The sequence below is a fragment of the Saccoglossus kowalevskii genome, chromosome 8, assembly GCF_978046115.1.
Source record: "Saccoglossus kowalevskii chromosome 8, keSacKowa6.1, whole genome shotgun sequence".
Taxonomy (NCBI): Eukaryota; Metazoa; Hemichordata; class Enteropneusta; family Harrimaniidae; genus Saccoglossus; species Saccoglossus kowalevskii.
In genome coordinates, this window is record NC_140648.1 from 5,443,916 (window position 1) to 5,462,107 (window position 18,192).

Sequence of the window (18,192 nt, forward strand, 5' to 3'; positions counted from 1 at the left end):
AATGACTTGTTCATTTTGTGATGATATCTTTATTTTCTAATTTTGATGAACACATCTTGTTGAAAACTGCAAGTCTGAATGCTTTGTAAACGAACATATGGACTGATCTCTGATTTGTTCATTTTCTAATGATATCTTCAATTATCTAATTGAAATGTATATTGCTAACAGCAGAGCTATCTCAGCCAAGAGGCTGCTTGTTATTTTATTATGATGACCTCATTGTTCATTTTTTCTCAGAATTGTTCCCACCTTGTTTCCAAACTGCACCCTGCAACAAAAAGATATCAGAAAGTACATCATTAGTTTTTTTTTGTTATTTAACATTTAGATTCTCATCAAGCAAGGTTGTAATAGGTTACTCTAAGTTATTGAAATTAGTTTTCTAAAGCTTCACTTCCAGTTTGTGTCCTCTCTTCTTAAAAAAACATTTCCACATAGTTTCTGTGTGAAGTACCGCTCAACATATTTGTGTTACTGTGCAACGTTATGTAATTATGTTGTAAAGTGAAAATCGGATTTGGTGTTTCGGAGGATTGCCCCTGAGGTCATTTTCAACTTACATAAATCACAGACTGCGTCTATGAATAAATAATAGGCAGACTTGTGTCCTATATCTTTACCAGAGTTCAAGGATAGTACAATTTTGAGGAAGAGGGGTGTTCAGCAGAAAATTAATGACCACACCTGCTTGTTTTTTTTTCTTTTCATAAAGGGGTCAAGGTAGGTACACCTTAAGGAGGGGGAGGGGCATACCATGGAAACTCTTGTGTGGGTACACCCCACCCACTAAATTGATCTAGAAGTGTATGAGTCTTTATTTTCCACATTTCAAGAAATAAGTTGTATCATGTAGGGAATTTAAAACAAAAAGTTTACATTGTTCATCAAATTTCTAGACTAGGAATGCAATAGGCTAATCAAGTATGACAATATAGGCCCAGTCCACACATGCTATGATGATGCAATAATTAGTAGTCTTGGCATTTGTATGCTAGCAAGCTGCCCAAGTTAGTCACTAAAATCTGGATTGTATATCTTTAAAATCAAATCAATGGGTTTTGAAGTGTTTTCGGTTAAGACCACCCATCCTTGCCTCGTCTTGGGTGGAGATGGGGTACAAGACAGATCCATCTCTGTTCTTATTTCACTATCTACTTATTTGACTGACAAGTATAATTTACATTACTTATGAGTCCAGGAGAGATTGGAAAATTTAAGTTAGTATGGGAAGCAGCGTTTGGGGACAAACACAATCTGTTTAACTTGTACGTATCAATAAATCATATACACATTGAAATCATTGTCGCTTTCGTTGAAATATTATATTGGGTAAATGCTTACCTAACTATATGGTCAAAATAGGTCATAATTTAGTTATTAAGCATCAAGGTGTTTATAATAAAGCAGATATGGTGAGAAGTTAGTTAGTGTAGTGGGCAGCACGTTTTTATTAGTAACCTTCACTTCTTCACTAAAACTATTAGGTATACTGTACATCTTTGTTTGTAGACGACCTTGTCAAGGTTAATCTCCACTTGTCCAATTGAAAGCAAGTTGACTTATTAATACACCAATTAGCTCTTTATTTCGTACAGTATGGGTTTTATCACTGGATGTGGTTTATTATTATGTTTAACTATCAAATTTTTTCAAAGTATAAAATCACATAAAGTATATGAAAAGAAAAAAATAAAGTTTAAAAATAAAAGAAAAAAAAAACGGAAAAGGCTGGGATGCTGGAACTCATAAAGCCTTACAATGTCTTCACTCAGCCATGATACTTAACATAAAAAACTTGCACATTGAGTTGATAATACCTGATGACGTTGTTTGATGTGGAAGGAAGGGTGGAAGGGGGTTACCCTAAATAAGTTCTTGTCCTACAAAAAATAAAAAAGTTTAAAGTTTAGTTTGGGTGAAATGGTTTGACACTATGAAAACATGGAAGCATGAATTTACAGAAATAACTAATAATGACACTTTGTGAATTTAATATAAATAGGAGATATAGTTAATTTTTTTTCTACTAAGTCGGTATTTAATATTGATGTTTTTTTCTTACAAATTGCAGTCAGTATTATTCAGTTAGAATTTAACTTTTGATGTTATCCCTTAATATCCCAATATTGAATTACAAATTTCTTCTTGCATAAATTATCAAATATGATCATTCTTGAATAAAAACGATTATTATTTATGTCTATGAATATATAACAACACATGCTATTGATATACCAAGATAAAGTTTAACAGAATATTTAATATGCATGTCCACTATATTAATGCTGTAATGTGGTGTCAGTGTATGCAGTATTCTATGAATAATGGACATTACATGTTTATATTGTACCTGTATTGTAAAGGCCTGCTCCATCTTTTATCAAATTGGTATACTGCTTTTGTTTGTGCATTTTGTAGTTGCTAAAAAAGCAGTCGTGCATAGCAGATTTGAGGACTAATTTATATGTAGCTCTTTGTGGTACCAGATAAAGGGTGTTTTATTTAAAATGCAGAGTGAAATGGTGGTTGTTGATATCTGTCATTTTGCCGTTAGGCATCTTTATTCATTACTAGATAGGGTTGAATAACTTTGCCAGGTACCTTCGCCTCGAGTATAGTTCACTTATTCAATAGAGCAATTCACAGTGTCCTCTTTGGCTTAAACATATCTTTTGAAACTACTTTTCAACGGTAAAAATCATATAACAGTCGTTTGAAATGGGAGATGTGTAATTTCTAGATGCATGTTCTCTATATGATGAGCTATTAAATTTTAATTGGTGGTTTTTTTAATAAAAGTAATTACTTTACGTTCTCTTTGATTATTTGACAAATATAAAAATGACTGATATTGTTGATATCGCTTTTTATCTGATCTGTCATCTACATAACCTTAATTTAAACCTTGATTTTGAATAACCAGATTAATGTGCAACCATTTTTACTTGAATTCACTTAATTCGTGACATGAATTACCACTGTGAAAACTCGCTGCCCCACCCCAATTTAAGTGTTTGTAAGGAAAGATTATCGTGTGCTTGATGCATTTCCTCAATGAGTGCTTTCCTCAATCTGTAGTTTCTTTTTTACCCCATCTCATTTTACTGAGTTTCATTTTCCTGGTCAATATATCCGCCCGAAGACAGTGAGGGCAGCAAATCTACTGGGGCAACTGTAACAGAAATACTTCCCAGTACAAGATATTTTGTTTCATTCTGTGAAAAAAACGCCTCCTTGCAAATTATCCGAATACAAAAGAATGTTTTTTTTTTGTTAAAAAAAAACCATGCCTCATTGCACAGCACTTTGCGAATTGCTTGACATTTCCTGTCACCCCATGACATTCAAGACTGATTTACATATTAAAACACAGCAAATAATAGATTATATCTCTCAAGCTGTGACATTTTTACACCGAGTAAACTAAATGAAACTGTTACTTGAGAAAGGTGTCCATGGCTGAACTCCTAGATACACCCATTATTTATGTTGGTATACTTTAGACTGGAGCTACCATGCAAAGGAAGGCAGGTGACAATATAATTTAGATAACATTACAAGAGTCAAGATTGGTGTTGATTGTTTTATTACTGCCAATATCTGAAATTTTAGTACAAGATACAACAAGATACAAGATATTTTATTTGGAACGTACACAATACAGAGCTTGAGTAAAGTCCAAAAAAATAAAACAAAAAGAAATAACAATACGTATATGTAGGCCACCTGTGATATGTGTTCATTATGACCCAATAAACCTAAATGTTTTCTGTTAGGAATACATTGTATCTACCACTTTAATACTTTTTTTGGTTAGAAACAAAATTACATTGAATAGACACTTAAGGTAGAGATGCAGTTTACCTGACAGGTATTTTAATTAGTTAATTAGGAAACCAAGATGACATCCCTTGTCCACAAAACTTTATATTTTCGGAAAGCTTATTGTATGAATTTTATAATTTTGTTACTTATGAACACTGTAGTTTTAAATATGCACAAAAATGTGCTTTTTTGGTCAAAAGTGATTTGGAAAAATTAGCTTCTAAACCATGCTTCTGTTTCCTGTCAAAATTGGTTTATGGGTACATCTCTTTATTATGAAGAAAGTTCCGTCTTGAAAACTGTCTACCAGTTGTCAATTTGGCAGGGCAGCAGTTCAAATTTCACTACTTCAAGTTTATGCATAAATTAACACCCAGGCTAGTTGTCTGTACGATTGTTGTAACACTGTTCAACCAAAAACAATGCCCCGACGGTGTTTTGAAGATAAACACATTGTCAATCATTTGTGAAAATTTCAAAACAGAAGGTCAAATCGTCCAGAAAAAGTTCTGGAATGCGCACTAAAAAGAAGCTGAGATAATTGCTAATTTGCAGAACAATTCACTCAGTAAGAAGTTTGCTAATGCTCATAATTAAAATGGCTGTAACATTTATTATCGTTTTGTTAAAAGTTAAATATAGTGCATAATATGGAGATCCCGTCATTTCTTTTTTTCCCCCATGTTTTTTCTGTATTATTTATATACAGCCTTGCTAAATCTTGCTAAGCATTCAAAAGAGATAATGTTTGCACCTGTTATCTATATTTTAAAATCGTTTTTGAGTATGTTCCACTATTCACAATTCTACAAAATTTTAACAGTCTATAGCCAAGACTGTTTGGATAATAAAAAGCAAAAAAAAAAATTCATGAACATGCATCTCTACCTTAACTGAAATAAAACCAGAACTATCAACCAGAATCCATGTCATAAAGAAATACCCTGTAACATAATAATAATAATATTATTAACTCATAATATCTCCTATAGAAGATAAAAATGGTCATACATAACAAAGCTCCAAACTCATCATCATCATCATCAAAACACAATTATTGTCTCGTATTAAGACTAGTCTTAATGAACTAAGCTAATGGGGGAAGTACATATATTTGTTGCTCATAATGGAAATAAATTAATCACTCTCACTATTGGTTCAATAATTATTTATATGAATTTTTGCTTTGTTAAATAAATGCACTCTGTCTTGTATACTGGGCAATTCATGAAAAAGTGTTTTCATCTTCAACTTTATTTTTATGCAAGCTCAACAAAACATTTTCAAATACGTATGAAAGAATAGTACTCTAATAGACCATTTTCCATTCACTGCGAGAATCACACGTTATGCGTGAAATCGAACGTAAAAACAGGACAAACAAAGGTCATAGCGTCGTAGTCGCGTCAAACATCGCGTGGGATTCGACAAACGCGAAAGTATTTCGGGGACATTTCCATGCTTAATAATGTGCTGTTCACATTTGATGATAGGCAATTTTGATGAAGTAAGGGTATTCGGAAGCAATATTTCTCTGTCGAAGATCGGTCGGTCAATGTAAGCTGCGAAATAAAGAAATTCTAGTTCAAAATCAAATCGTTCGATTTTTGCGGCAGACGTTCAACGCGCGTCTTTCATGCATCTCTCGAGATCTCGCAATTGTTCGGAAAAACACCTATAGTGTGATGGCTAGAGAAAGATTTACAAATTCAGTGGTTCCACAGGCATAAGCAATACATACATACAACCTTCTTATTCTACATCCACCAAGACTGTCCAGAAATGAGTATTTTTTGAGGACTACTAACAATAAATAAAAAAACTTCTAACATTTATTGACACAACACTGAATTTGGAAAATACAGCAGTAAGGTAAAATACGTTTAACAGTGACAGATATAAAGTTGAAACAAATTACATTTACAGATTACAAGATTCATTGGCAAAGATAAGTGAAAACAAAGCATTGAGGGCTCTAAATAAAATAAGTCTTCAGCAGTATTCGAGATGCAACAGTTGTAAGAGAATCACCAAGGACACCGCTATTAAAATGGCTGAAGCAGCCGAAGAACATGTGTCTGTACTTTTCTTTGTACATTTTATAACATGTAATATTATTGTATATTTCAGTGGAAACCATATTAGGCCTGACTGGAGCCACAACCGGCATTATGATAGGATTTATCTTTCCAGCCACAATGTTTCTTAAATGTTTACCAAAGGGTCCAGGTGTCAAATCAGCTCAGGTAAGCACATTGTATTTAGGTGTCAAATCAGCTCAGGTGAGCACATTGTATTTAGGTGTCAAATCAGCTCAGATAAGCACATTGTATTTAGGTGTCAAATCAGCTCAGCTAAGCACATTGTATTTAGGTGTCAAATCAGCTCAGATAAGCACATTGTATTTAGGTGTCAAATCAGCTCAGGTAAGCACATTGTATTTAGGTGTCAAATCAGCTCAGCTAAGCACATTGTATTTAGGTGTCAAATCAGCTCAGATAAGCACATTGTATTTAGGTGTCAAATCAGCTCAGGTAAGCACATTGTATTTAGGTGTCAAATCAGCTCAGATAAGCACATTGTATTTAGGTGTCAAATCAGCTCAGGTGAACACATTGTATTTAGGTGTCAAATCAGCTCAGCTAAGCACATTGTATTTAGGTGTCAAATCAGCTCAGCTAAGCACATTGTATTTAGGTGTCAAATCAGCTCACGTAAGCATGGTAATACATGGTGCTGTTTGATTGGCTGCATTAGACATACATGGTGTTGTCTGATTGGCTGCATTAGACATACATAGTGCTGTCTGATTGGCTGCATTGAGTGTTCTTACTTAACATGAATATAATCACTGTTGTTATTACAGCTTGTTTTGTTTCTTGGAATCATAATAATGTTTGCCAGTACATATTCCACATTGATGAGCCGACCCGATGTGAGCCAGGCCGTTGAGCCCGCCAACATTCCAGACTTTGATGTTGAAAAACTGAAAATAAATGAACCTGTCAACCTAGTGGAAGAAGAGATAGGTAACAGAGAAGTTGTGTTACCAGGTGAAATCATTATCTTGTTTGGCCAGTTTTAACTCAAGAACAACAGGGAAGACTGTGATTCATGTTTGGAATTAATTTTTTATAAAGCACCAATAATGTTTGCATTATTAGCTTGCTGTCATATTTGCTTTTAATTTTTTTACCAAACCAACATGAAAACTTCAAATACATATTTCTGGTACCCAGGCGACTGTAACTGCTATAGTGCTTGCTAAATTTGCCAAGCATAAAATGTCACAAAGGTGACATTGTAGTACTGGTATTGCAAAAATCATTTTACAAATTCCTTTGGTTGAATATTTTAGAAAATCAACTTTCTGATAACATTGATAATTTTCACATCTTCCAAATTGAAACCCATCGGGTATGTGTTAGAAGGCACCCACTACAATCCAATATCCTGTACTGAGAACACATGCAGCATACCCACAGTTACCTTCCAAATTGAAACCCACCTGGTACATTTGAGATACACACACTACAATCCAATATCCTGTACTGAGAACACATGCAGCATACCCACAGTTACCTTCCAAATTGAAACCCACCAGGTACATTTGAGATGACACCCACTACAATCCCATATCCTGCACTGAGAACACATGTGGCTAACCCACAGTGACCCTCCAAATTGAAACCCACCTGGTACATTTGAGATACACCCACTACAATCCCATATCCTGCACTGAGAACACATGTGGCTAACCCACAGTGACCCTCCAAATTGAAACCCACCTGGTACATTTGAGATGGCACCCACTACAATCCCATATCCTGCACTGAGAACACATGTGGCTAACCCACAGTGACCTTCTAAATTGAAACCCACCTGGTACATTTGAGATACACCCACTACAATCCCATATCCTGCACTGAGAACACATGTGGCTAACCCACAGTGACCCTCCAAATTGAAACCCACCTGGTACATTTGAGATACACCCACTACAATCCCATATCCTGCACTGAGAACACATGTGGCTAACCCACAGTGACCTTCTAAATTGAAACCCACCTGGTACATTTGAGATACACCCACTACAATCCCATATCCTGCACTGAGAACACATGTGGCTAACCCACAGTGACCCTCCAAATTGAAACCCACCTGGTACATTTGAGATACACCCACTACAATCCCATATCCTGCACTGAAAACACATGTGGCTAACCCACAGTGACCCTCCAAATTGAAACCCACCTGGTACATTTGAGATGGCACCCACTACAATCCCATATCCTGCACTGAGAACACATGTGGCTAACCCACAGTGACCTTCTAAATTGAAACCCACCTGGTACATTTGAGATGACAGCCACTACAATCCCATATCCTTCACTGAGAACACATTTGGCTAACCCACAGTGACCCTCCAAATGGAAACCCACCTGGTACATTTGAGATGACACCCACTACAATCCCATATCCTGCACTGTAAACACATGCAGCATATCCTGCACTGAGAACATATGTGGCTAACCCACAGTGACTCTCCAAATTGAAACCCACCAGGTACATTTGAGATGACACCCACTACAATCCCATATCCTGCACTTAGAACATATGTGGCTAACCCACAGTGACTCTCCAAATTGAAACCCACCAGGTACATTTGAGATGACACCCACTACAATCCCATATCCTGCACTGTGAACACATGCAGCATACCCACAGTTACCCTCCAAATTGAAACCCACCAGGTACATTTGAGATAACACTCACTACAATCTCATATCCTGCACTGTGAACACATGCAGCATACCCACAGTTACCCTCCAAATCAAAACCCACCTCTGGTACATATCCTGCACTCTATCATCAATATGCAATGTATTAAAAATTTATCTCAAAGATTTTCTGGCATAAACTTACTGGGGGGAAATGACTGACAATAACTGAATGTTTTACAGATGGTGATGATGTTATAAAAGACACTGAGAATGAAAATGCATATGAGCAAATGGATACAGGTAATGGTGATGGAATAGCAGCCGTAGAGCATGCTAAGTCGCTTGTAGTTGAGGGGAAGGGTGAAGAGAAATTGCATGCTGGGAAATTAGAAGATGACAATGTGGATGTGCTGGTAGATGAGAATGTTGGGGAACGAGGTACAGTAGGGCAGATTTTGTAGCCCCTGTGGTGTCGCCATGGTAACCCTCTTATTTTGCGTCATTAAGCTTAGTTTCTGCTAAGTATGCTAGTTTAAATAGCTTTGCCACTACTGGTTCTGTTTGTTTTGTTGCACTGGATTTATGCCTTTACAAACACTGGTGGAAACTTCCAGCGCAAACCATTTCCGTCATGATATCAGTACGATTTAGCATCAGAGTAATCATTCCTAATTGACGGGAGTGTTCAAACAAATCTCTTAAAAGGTATAGACTTGTGATGATTTTAAAGATCATTCTCAAGTTCAAGGATTGTCAGCTAATAGATCTAATGTTCCATTGTTAAAACAACGTGGCCCCTAAGATAAGATGACTTAAAACAACATGACCACTAAGAAATAGGAAATATTACGAAGGGTAATTTTGATCTGAATTATAATTGAAATTGTGAGGGTAACATCATTATACCACGGTACATAGAAGGAACCAAAACATTGACATACAGAACTTTTGATGCATGTCCCTATTTCTTTCAAGGTGATTTGGACAATGAAAATTTACCGTGTACACTTCCATTAACACAAATGTCAACCCATTGTGGTGGTAACAAGTTTAACTAAAAGATTATGACCCTCATTAACATCCTGGTTCTTTTTACTGCATTGTACCGTTCATTTAATGTGCCAACCTCTGTTTGTTACCAATCAGTGATTGTGCCAACCACTGTTTGTTACCAATCAGTTACTGTGCCAACCACTGTTTGTTACCAATCAGTTACTGTGCCAATCTCTGTTCGTTACCAATCATTTATTATGTCAACCACTGTTAGTCATGGATCAGTTCCTGTGTCAATCTCTGTTAGTTACCAATCAGTTATTGTTCCAATCACTCTTAGTTACGGATCATTATTGTTCCAATCACCGTTCAGTTAAGTGACTATAAAACCATGTTCAATGACATCTTAAAAAAATATAATTTTTCATAAAACGATACTTGACAGTGATCTCTTCTTTATAATTTTGTCAGTAATTTTTGTCAAGTTTAAAAATGACCTGAACAAAAATAAACTCTTATATTATTTTATATATTATTCCTATAGCATTGAAAAACAAAATGGCTGCCATTTTGAAATTGGTGAAATCTGTCATGTTTGTCCCTGATTTTGAAATTGATTAGTAACCTCAAATTTTGTTGAGGCTACTAATTATCAAATTGTATGCAAAAAAAAGGTAGATAAATTAAGGCATACGTTCGTGCTAATATGCAATGTTTCATTCATCAAGTCAACTTGTTTTGCCCAAATAGCATCACAGAATGCTAAAAATGCTCTTTGGTAACCAAGGAAACATTCGCTTGTTGAAACCATTTGTCATGATCTAGTGATACTATTCAAGAAGGGAAAACTTCATGTGGTGCTATACGCACTGACTCAAAAATCATATGAACTCGCGCCATTGGTTTTAGAAATTAATTTGCCATTAGTATTTCTAGAAATGGAAATTTGGTGTGCGTCACCTCAATTGCATATTGCTATTCTTTTATCTACCTTTGATGTTACATAGTAATTATATTAGGTTTGGTTGATTTGAATTTTGTGTGAAGCCCTCACAGGCACTGGAGTTCAACTGTTTACTGAGAAAATGGAAGCAGAGCACCTTATGATGGTTCTAATAATTATGTCCCGACATGTCTTATCTTATGCATTGGTGCGACAAACACTTGTTTATTTTGTCAATTGAATGAATCAAGTTAAACTAGTTTTTGCAACAGGATGCACATGTCTCTTATCTTACCTGAATTTCAGGGACCCAATCATTGAAACATTTCATCAAACGCCTAAAATCCTGATTGGGGTGAGAACGACGCTTGTGTTCATGGAAATTGCTACAATCGCTTCACAACTCCGCTTCTGACCTTTGCACCCCTCGCATCTGATTGCTATATGTTGTTTTTTCTTTTTTATAGGTAAAAGAGTTGAAGTGTTTGAAGGCATAAGACAGGAGCCGCCGGTACCACATGCACCTAATGACAGTGAGGTATGCATACTACTAGCCACCTGTTGAACTCTAGGCTTTGCTATGGCCACTGTGTACAGAGAAATAATGAGTGTGTGTATCTTTCTTTGTGTATATTTCTGAAGCTACAAGAGGTTCCACATAGCTTAAATATTTATCCAGTGTGATCATCAAACAGCTGGGTTCCTCTACTTTTCCCTTTCTTTCTTCTCCCACACATTCCATTCCTGCACGACGGAATAGTATGAAATAGTACACAGCAACTTGTAATGAGACATTTTGCAACTGAAAAAAAGGGGACGTGACCTGGCAGAAATGTTTCTTATTTGTTTTGGATTTTTCTACAACTCTGTTTCATGTTGTTGTGGTTGAAGAAAGTATTCACATCCAGGATCTGTTGTAGACTTATGTCTCTTTAAAGTGCATATCATGAACTTGTATTCTGTTGGCTGTTTACCCACAATCCTTTGCTCTTTCTACAGCTTAGGTTGAAGGTAAACTATCCTAGATATAACAATAATAAGAGCATTCATCTTTGGTATGATGAGTCCCTCTATCTCGCAATTAAATGAGGATCTATGTAAAACTTATTTTTTTTTTCAAACCAATTTCCCTGGTATTAATATGTATCTAGGTAGACAAAAAAACATCCACCAGATGGCCACATATTGCACAAACTTGTTTGAGTAGTGAAAGTAAGCTATGTTTACATATGTATTTCGGATTTGTAAACAGGTTTGTTTACACTTTCTGTGCACATGTCTGTAATAAATGCATCTGCATCTGTTTTCAGGAAAAAGAAAATGGAGTCAACATCCAAGAGAAAAAAGACCTCCCAGGTGATTAATAATTTAGGGATATCACCGCCCGATACTATTAAAACTTTTGGGTATTTGAATAATTACATTCATAGTGGTGCACTGTATGCACAAAAGATATGAACTGTTGTAATGGATACTCCCTGTTCATCTGTCCGTCCGTTCGCTCATCTGTGTCACACCAAACTTGGCATCATTGTTCGATGATCTATGCTGCCCAAATAGTGGTCAAGTTGGTCTTGAAAATCCTTAATATAGTTAAACAAAAGTAGCTGAAGAAAACTAAAAACTGAAGGTTCTTATAGATGCATTATTGAAATTTACATTATAAAAAATTGACATGGTATGACAACTACTTAGATGAACATCTTCCTACATATACTGTCACAAATATGTCCATATCATAGAGTGCTGAGTTGAATCATGGAAAATGCCCAGATGTGGCTACACCCCCTGGCTGCTCTGGTATTGCTGCTTCTTTTATCTTTTCTATGATAGGATAAATTTGTTAACTTGATATTGTGATGGTAAGCTTACCATGTAGTATAGATATATAGAAAGTCTCATTTTCTCATCACAATATTTTTTATATAGATGATAAATTTGAACTTGTGATGCCAGAAGTACAACAAATCCAAGGAGGACCGGATGACCGGGGACCGAATGGACAAGAAATAGCTGATTTTGGTGAGAAGAAAGAGCATGTCATTGATGAGGATGATGACGAGGCTCACAAACGACTGGAGGAAAAAGTAGAAGAGAAAGTGAAGGAACAAGAACAGAAACATGAGGAGCAGCAAAAAATGATTGACAATCTTCAGGAGAAACAAGACAAACAAGAGAAAATAATAGAACAACAACAAGAAATTATAGATCAGTTAAAGAAACAACATGATTCTATTGAAGTCGACGAAAAGAATCCAAATCCACAAGCTCAGGACAGTAAACATGAAGTTAATGTTGCAGCTCCTGCACAACATGAACCAGGTCTAGTTGATCCAGCAAAAGTGAATGCACCTGACAAGCAGTCAAATGATATCAATCCAGTTGTTGCTAAAATAGATGCAGAACAACTTGTGCATCATGCAATTGATCAAAATGTGCAGCCAGCAGACGGATTGAAGCTTTTAGATGGACTCAAAATGCCACAGGACGATATACAAAAGATGAGACAAGATATACAGCCGCAGCAAAGGGACATACTTAATGTGAATGATGCTGAAATTAGGCATGATGACAAGAAATTTGTGGAGAGTCCTGGAGAGAAAAAAGTTGAGGTAGGCAAAGATGAATCCCATCACTTCAAGAGAGAGGCTGGTGATGAACCAGATGATCACATCAATAGATCAAAAAGAGATATGGATGATGATGATGATGATGATGATGATGATGATGATGATAAAGTAGATGATATCAGAAAGGATGTGGATGTTAAAAGAAATGAAGGAGAAGACAATGCCATGAATTTAGAAGACATCCTCTACAAGGATCACTTAGAAAACTTACAAAATGGCGCAGAAGAAAAAAATGAACATGCATTATCAAACAATTTGGAAGTGAAAGAAGATAATAGTAAAATAGAGAATCAAAATGCTGCTGCTAGTAACAATGGCAACAACCATGCAAGAAAAGAGGTAAGTTATATCATCTGATGGTGATCCATAACAGAATCTTTCTTCTTTTGAAACACTACAGTCGTTCTCTCTCAGCAAACATTTTCTTGTTAACGAACAATTATTGGTATTTTTGCTGAAAGTGTACATCAATAAAAATGCAAAGTACTCGTCTACTTTTACTGCAGAATTCTCACATCTACCACTGCTCTTAGCAGTCTTGTTATGTATTTAGACTTTCATAATAAATATGTATGTTATGTGTTACTGGTCTGTCAATCTAGCTTCTGATTTATCTTATAAATGTTTGGTTCAAAGTTATGGGGAAATTCACACAAACAGAAGAATTAGGAACTAAATTTTACCATAAATATTGTGTGACATTTGGTGACTCTTATGCAAATTAGTTCATCAGATTTATTAATTGTTCTTGCAGGAAGTCAGAAGGTGATGATGTCACTAGTTCTTCAACACAATAGTTGGTGATGTCACCATCTTTCAAACCCAGAAAGCAATGACATGACAAGTTTTTTCAACACAGAAGGTGATGTTGCCAGTCTACACACCAAGAAAACTAGTTTTTTTTAGCACAGAAGTTGTTGACAAACCTGCGTGAATAAGTTTGTTAAATAGAATGAAAGGAACAATGCTCTTTATATAAGAAGACAAATATTAGGGAAGCTGTGACATAAAAGTTACAATCTTCAGTTTTTCATTCAATAATTATAGTTTATTACTTGCATTAAATCAATTGAATTCCCTTATTTTTTTGTTTTTCAAAACCTATCTTTAATTTACTATATGTTAGTTTGGTTTCATTGTCATCATGATTTCTCATACTGCGTTTTCTGGATTGGAAATTCACCTTTCTATAATATGCTTCTAAGAGAGGAAATCAATTAATATAATAACAAGCATGTGGTTGCTAACTAATATTTCTCAAGAATGACCTACATATCATATTCCCAGTTATGATATTGATCATACAGTTTCCATGACTACATGTTTCTAGAACCCTTGTGAAATTGTCCCTGTATAAACTTGTAAACCTTATTCTCTGTCATATTACAGTGGTTTACTGTTGTTGTTTTTTTTGATTTATTGTTTTTTCAGCTAGTTTCATGACATGACTATATTGAATGTTTTAGCCTCTGGGTCTGGTGGACTGCTTCCACTGTGTTAATTTGGTTCTTAATATGCTGTAAAACAAAGTGATAAAGCTACATGTCATTTTAGCGGATTTAGCTCAATGCATGAATCTTACTTAGCTAAGCTTTTCTCTATCAGTTCCCTCTTTTCATCACAAATTCACAAAATAGTCCCGTTTATAGTCTGCACTTTCCTTCCAAAGATTGGGACAAAAATAGCCAAATATTTGGAGTAAAAACTGGAAATTTAATAAATTTTGACTGTTGGCTCCAAAATTAGGGTTTATTTCCAGAAATACTTAAGAATATAAAAAAAAAAAAGTACAGACAAATTTGGGCGAAAAAGTTTGGTGGTTAAAGTGCTAACAATTTCATTGTGAGAATATTTTTTATGTTAAATTAGTGACATCTTGAATTAACAAAATTATGGTTTGGCTAAATTAGCTAAAATAACAAGTTAGCTAAAGACATGTTTTACAGTAAGCTTTATCCTGATTGATTGGACTCAGTAGGGTTAGGGTTACATATCCAATGAATGTGGCTCGTTGCTGTCACATGACAAGCCCATATTGGGTTTGGCTCTAATTTTTGACATAGTGGATTAATATAAAATGTAAATATATTTCAAATTATACCCTAATTTCTAGGTTTTTTTCAGAAATATGATTTTCACATAATTTTTTTATTTGATATTGTATTCTTTTTTTTCAACATTAGCTTAGTTCAGCCACCAGAAAAAAAAGTTTGGATTGGAACTAATCCTTTGCTAAAGGTATTAATTGCATTAATTACTAACAACACAAAAACATGATTTGGGCATTTTGTAGTTCTCTTGGTGACAATGCAACGGAAATTCTAGCTGGCATATTAAATGACGCACTTCAATTCCAACCCACCCAGTAGACAAACTAGTTCAGTGTGTGTAAGCGATTACAAATTCAGCCCTCATCGTGTCTCGCATTTTTTTACCACAATGAGCGGTCTGCATAGTTTACATCTCAATTCAAATCCCTGATGGTTAATCCAAAATTTATCCACTAATCTTGTAACTTCACGTAAGGTAGCGTCCACAGAAAGTTTGCAATAAAATAAAATAGCGAAGAAAAAAAAGATTTTGTACCAAATTAGTTGTCTGTTGACTTCTGGCAGGTACAGTTTGTGCAATGTGTGTTTTTGTTTTCAAAAGACGGATTATAGTGAATTACGGGGGTTAGCAACCCACGGTGTGTAGCGTGTACTAATAATAGTCAGGTATTTTCATTGCTTACTCAGTGACATTGGAGAATACTGGGTCAAGTGTTTAGTTCCTAGGATTCTGTTTACACGCCAAATGCTTTAAGAGTTCTATGATAATGTGAAAGGAGGTAAAAATGTATAAAGTGCTATGAATAAACTGTTCATGCAAATGTATAAGTAAAAGTTATGAAAAAATAGATCTGATTTGATGTTATTGATAAAATTTGTTAAGACTACTACAGTCTAGATAATATATTATAATTATATACTATTTTTTTGTACAGAAAATATTGCATAATCAGTTTTTTGTAGACTGCATTCCTAATTCTATGTCACAGAATTCTATCAGAAAGCTGTTAATTGGTGCTTTTTCTTTTCAAACTTTTTCTGTCAACTATGTAACATTAAAGTTAGTTTTATTGTCACTTCGAGCAAACAAAATTAGAATAATTCAGTCTAATGTCTATTTTGTTCTCACGTAGATGACAATCAGTTCTATCATGCTTTATTATAATAGGCAAGATTACAGACCTCAGTAGTAAACTTAATTTTACCATCAATGAATCGTAAAAAGTAATGGATATGCTGTCAACAAAAGATCGTTAGCAACACTCTGTTCATACAATACATGACAGAGTCCTTGTGACCATAATTTATACTTTCGGTAACGCTTTAAGCTTTTATCACCAATGTTGACTTTTGTCGTATCTCACAAAACACACAAACAAGATGTATTGTTTGTGTTCTCATAAACTTTCAACAAAAGATTTTGTCACTATTCAATAGACACATTTTTTTCCATCTTAACATTGGTGCAAATATTAACACATATTTAGTAATTTTTGCTTAATTCACTTATGAATTTGAATAAAAACAGACAAATTTTAATATTGCTAACAGTTTTATCAAATATTTTTTTATCGGCATTTTCTTTGTAACTGTTGAACTATTTTGTGAATGGTAACAAAAGATAGCCCTTGTAGTGTAAGGTCAAGGGTCAAAGTTGACATTTCTGGTTAAAAGGTCAAAGTAAACCCTGGTAGTGAATAGGTTAAGTGTCAAAGTTGACCCTGGTGATAAAAGGGTTATGGGTCAAAGTTGACCCTGGTGGTGAAAGAGTTTAAGGGCCAGAGTTGACAATGGTGGTGAAAGGGTCAAAGTTGATAATGGTGGTGAATGATAGAAGGGGTTCCCATTCACATACATTAGCCTCAATTTGTACTGATGGGTCTGAGGAGTCTATTAAATGTTGTATTTCAAAATATGTTAACAGGTTTAGTAAAATGGAGTATTGGTACATGTGTAGGTACTCCTAAGCAAATTAAATGAGGTAAAATGATACAAGAATCCCTGATTGTTATAAAACTAATGTTATAATTGTGTTAAATTCTGCTTTGGCATACAATATATTCATTCTAGGGAAAGATGTGAAAGTGGTAAATTTTTGCTTATTTTTTATTGTATTGTATGATCATTTGTGGGTTGGGGGGATTTTTCATTTTGTGTTCAAAATTTCTATATTTTATTTTTAGAATTTCAATGCAAGTATGGTTGCCATGGTTAACAGTTTCAAATTAAAATATTTTCATTGAAATTACATCTTTCGTGTATTTGAGAGTAAGTAGTATCACCGGTGTTGAGGGACGGTGGTAGTATGAACCAGTAGTACTGTAAAATCTGTATTAAAATGCCACAATACAAAAGAGAAGATGTGGCTTCTATTAGAGCTTCTACACATATGAGAAATGAAGAAATTTATGGGTCTCAATTGTTCAAAAAGAATGGGTGCAACTTATATTAGGGATGCGGCTTCTAATACAGATTTACCGGTAGTATGTTTTGTGTGTGGAAATCAAAACAAGAAATGAACAAAGCTAATGTTAAATTGTTAATCTTGTCTTCATTAATCCCAGTTGGATGTAGTCCAAAAAAAGGACTTATGTCCATCATCGTTTCTCAGACATGTATGGATGTGTGTTCAATGTTGGTACAAAAACAGGTCATAATGGAACATATGCAATTTGATTTGTTTTTCATTTTGTTCAGCTGGTGACCATTTTTTCCCCAAAAACATTCAGACATTTTATCAACTATTTCTCGGACTTTACTCATGGTGGGTAATTGATTCACGACATTTAGTTTCGCGATTTGCCTCAAAATGATCAACTGCCGGTCATCTTGAATTCACTTTCAAAGATTTTCTCTAAATTTGATATAGACATAATGAGTTGCATGATTCTCTCAGTTATTTTTGGATTTTAATCAACTGGCAATTATCATCAAAAAAAAATAAAAACACAAAATTTGAACCTGTCATTGTCAACTGTCGACCTGTCAACTTTGAATTGATATGATCATCATACATAATGGGT

The 18,192-nt window shown here is 34.8% G+C and overlaps 1 protein-coding gene and 1 long non-coding RNA gene across 4 annotated transcripts in view; one reads left to right on the forward strand and one right to left on the reverse strand.

Moving 5' to 3' along the window:
- The window catches only part of LOC102805459 (putative sodium-coupled neutral amino acid transporter 10), a 32,028-nt gene extending 14,614 nt beyond the window's left edge, over positions 1-17,414 (forward strand). For 2 of the 3 annotated variants that reach the window (XM_085502073.1, XM_085502075.1), the window contains 7 exons: positions 5,959-6,074; positions 6,695-6,881; positions 8,793-8,852; positions 10,956-11,026; positions 11,799-11,844; positions 12,418-13,457; positions 13,873-17,414. In XM_085502073.1, coding sequence (XP_085358199.1) covers positions 5,959-6,074; positions 6,695-6,881; positions 8,793-8,852; positions 10,956-11,026; positions 11,799-11,844; positions 12,418-13,457; positions 13,873-13,887 — 1,535 coding nt within the window. In that variant the 3' untranslated portion in view covers positions 13,888-17,414. The remainder of the gene's footprint in view (positions 1-5,958; positions 6,075-6,694; positions 6,882-8,792; positions 8,853-10,955; positions 11,027-11,798; positions 11,845-12,417; positions 13,458-13,872) is intronic. The other variant, XM_085502074.1, reaches the window with a different exon arrangement.
- Positions 7-10,960, reverse strand: LOC146739239 (uncharacterized). The gene is made up of 3 exons (XR_014930057.1): positions 10,784-10,960; positions 1,821-1,883; positions 7-271 (listed from the first exon to the last, which is right to left on the reverse strand). It is a non-coding gene; the product is annotated as an uncharacterized LOC146739239 (long non-coding RNA).
- Positions 17,415-18,192: the final 778 nt, after the last annotated feature.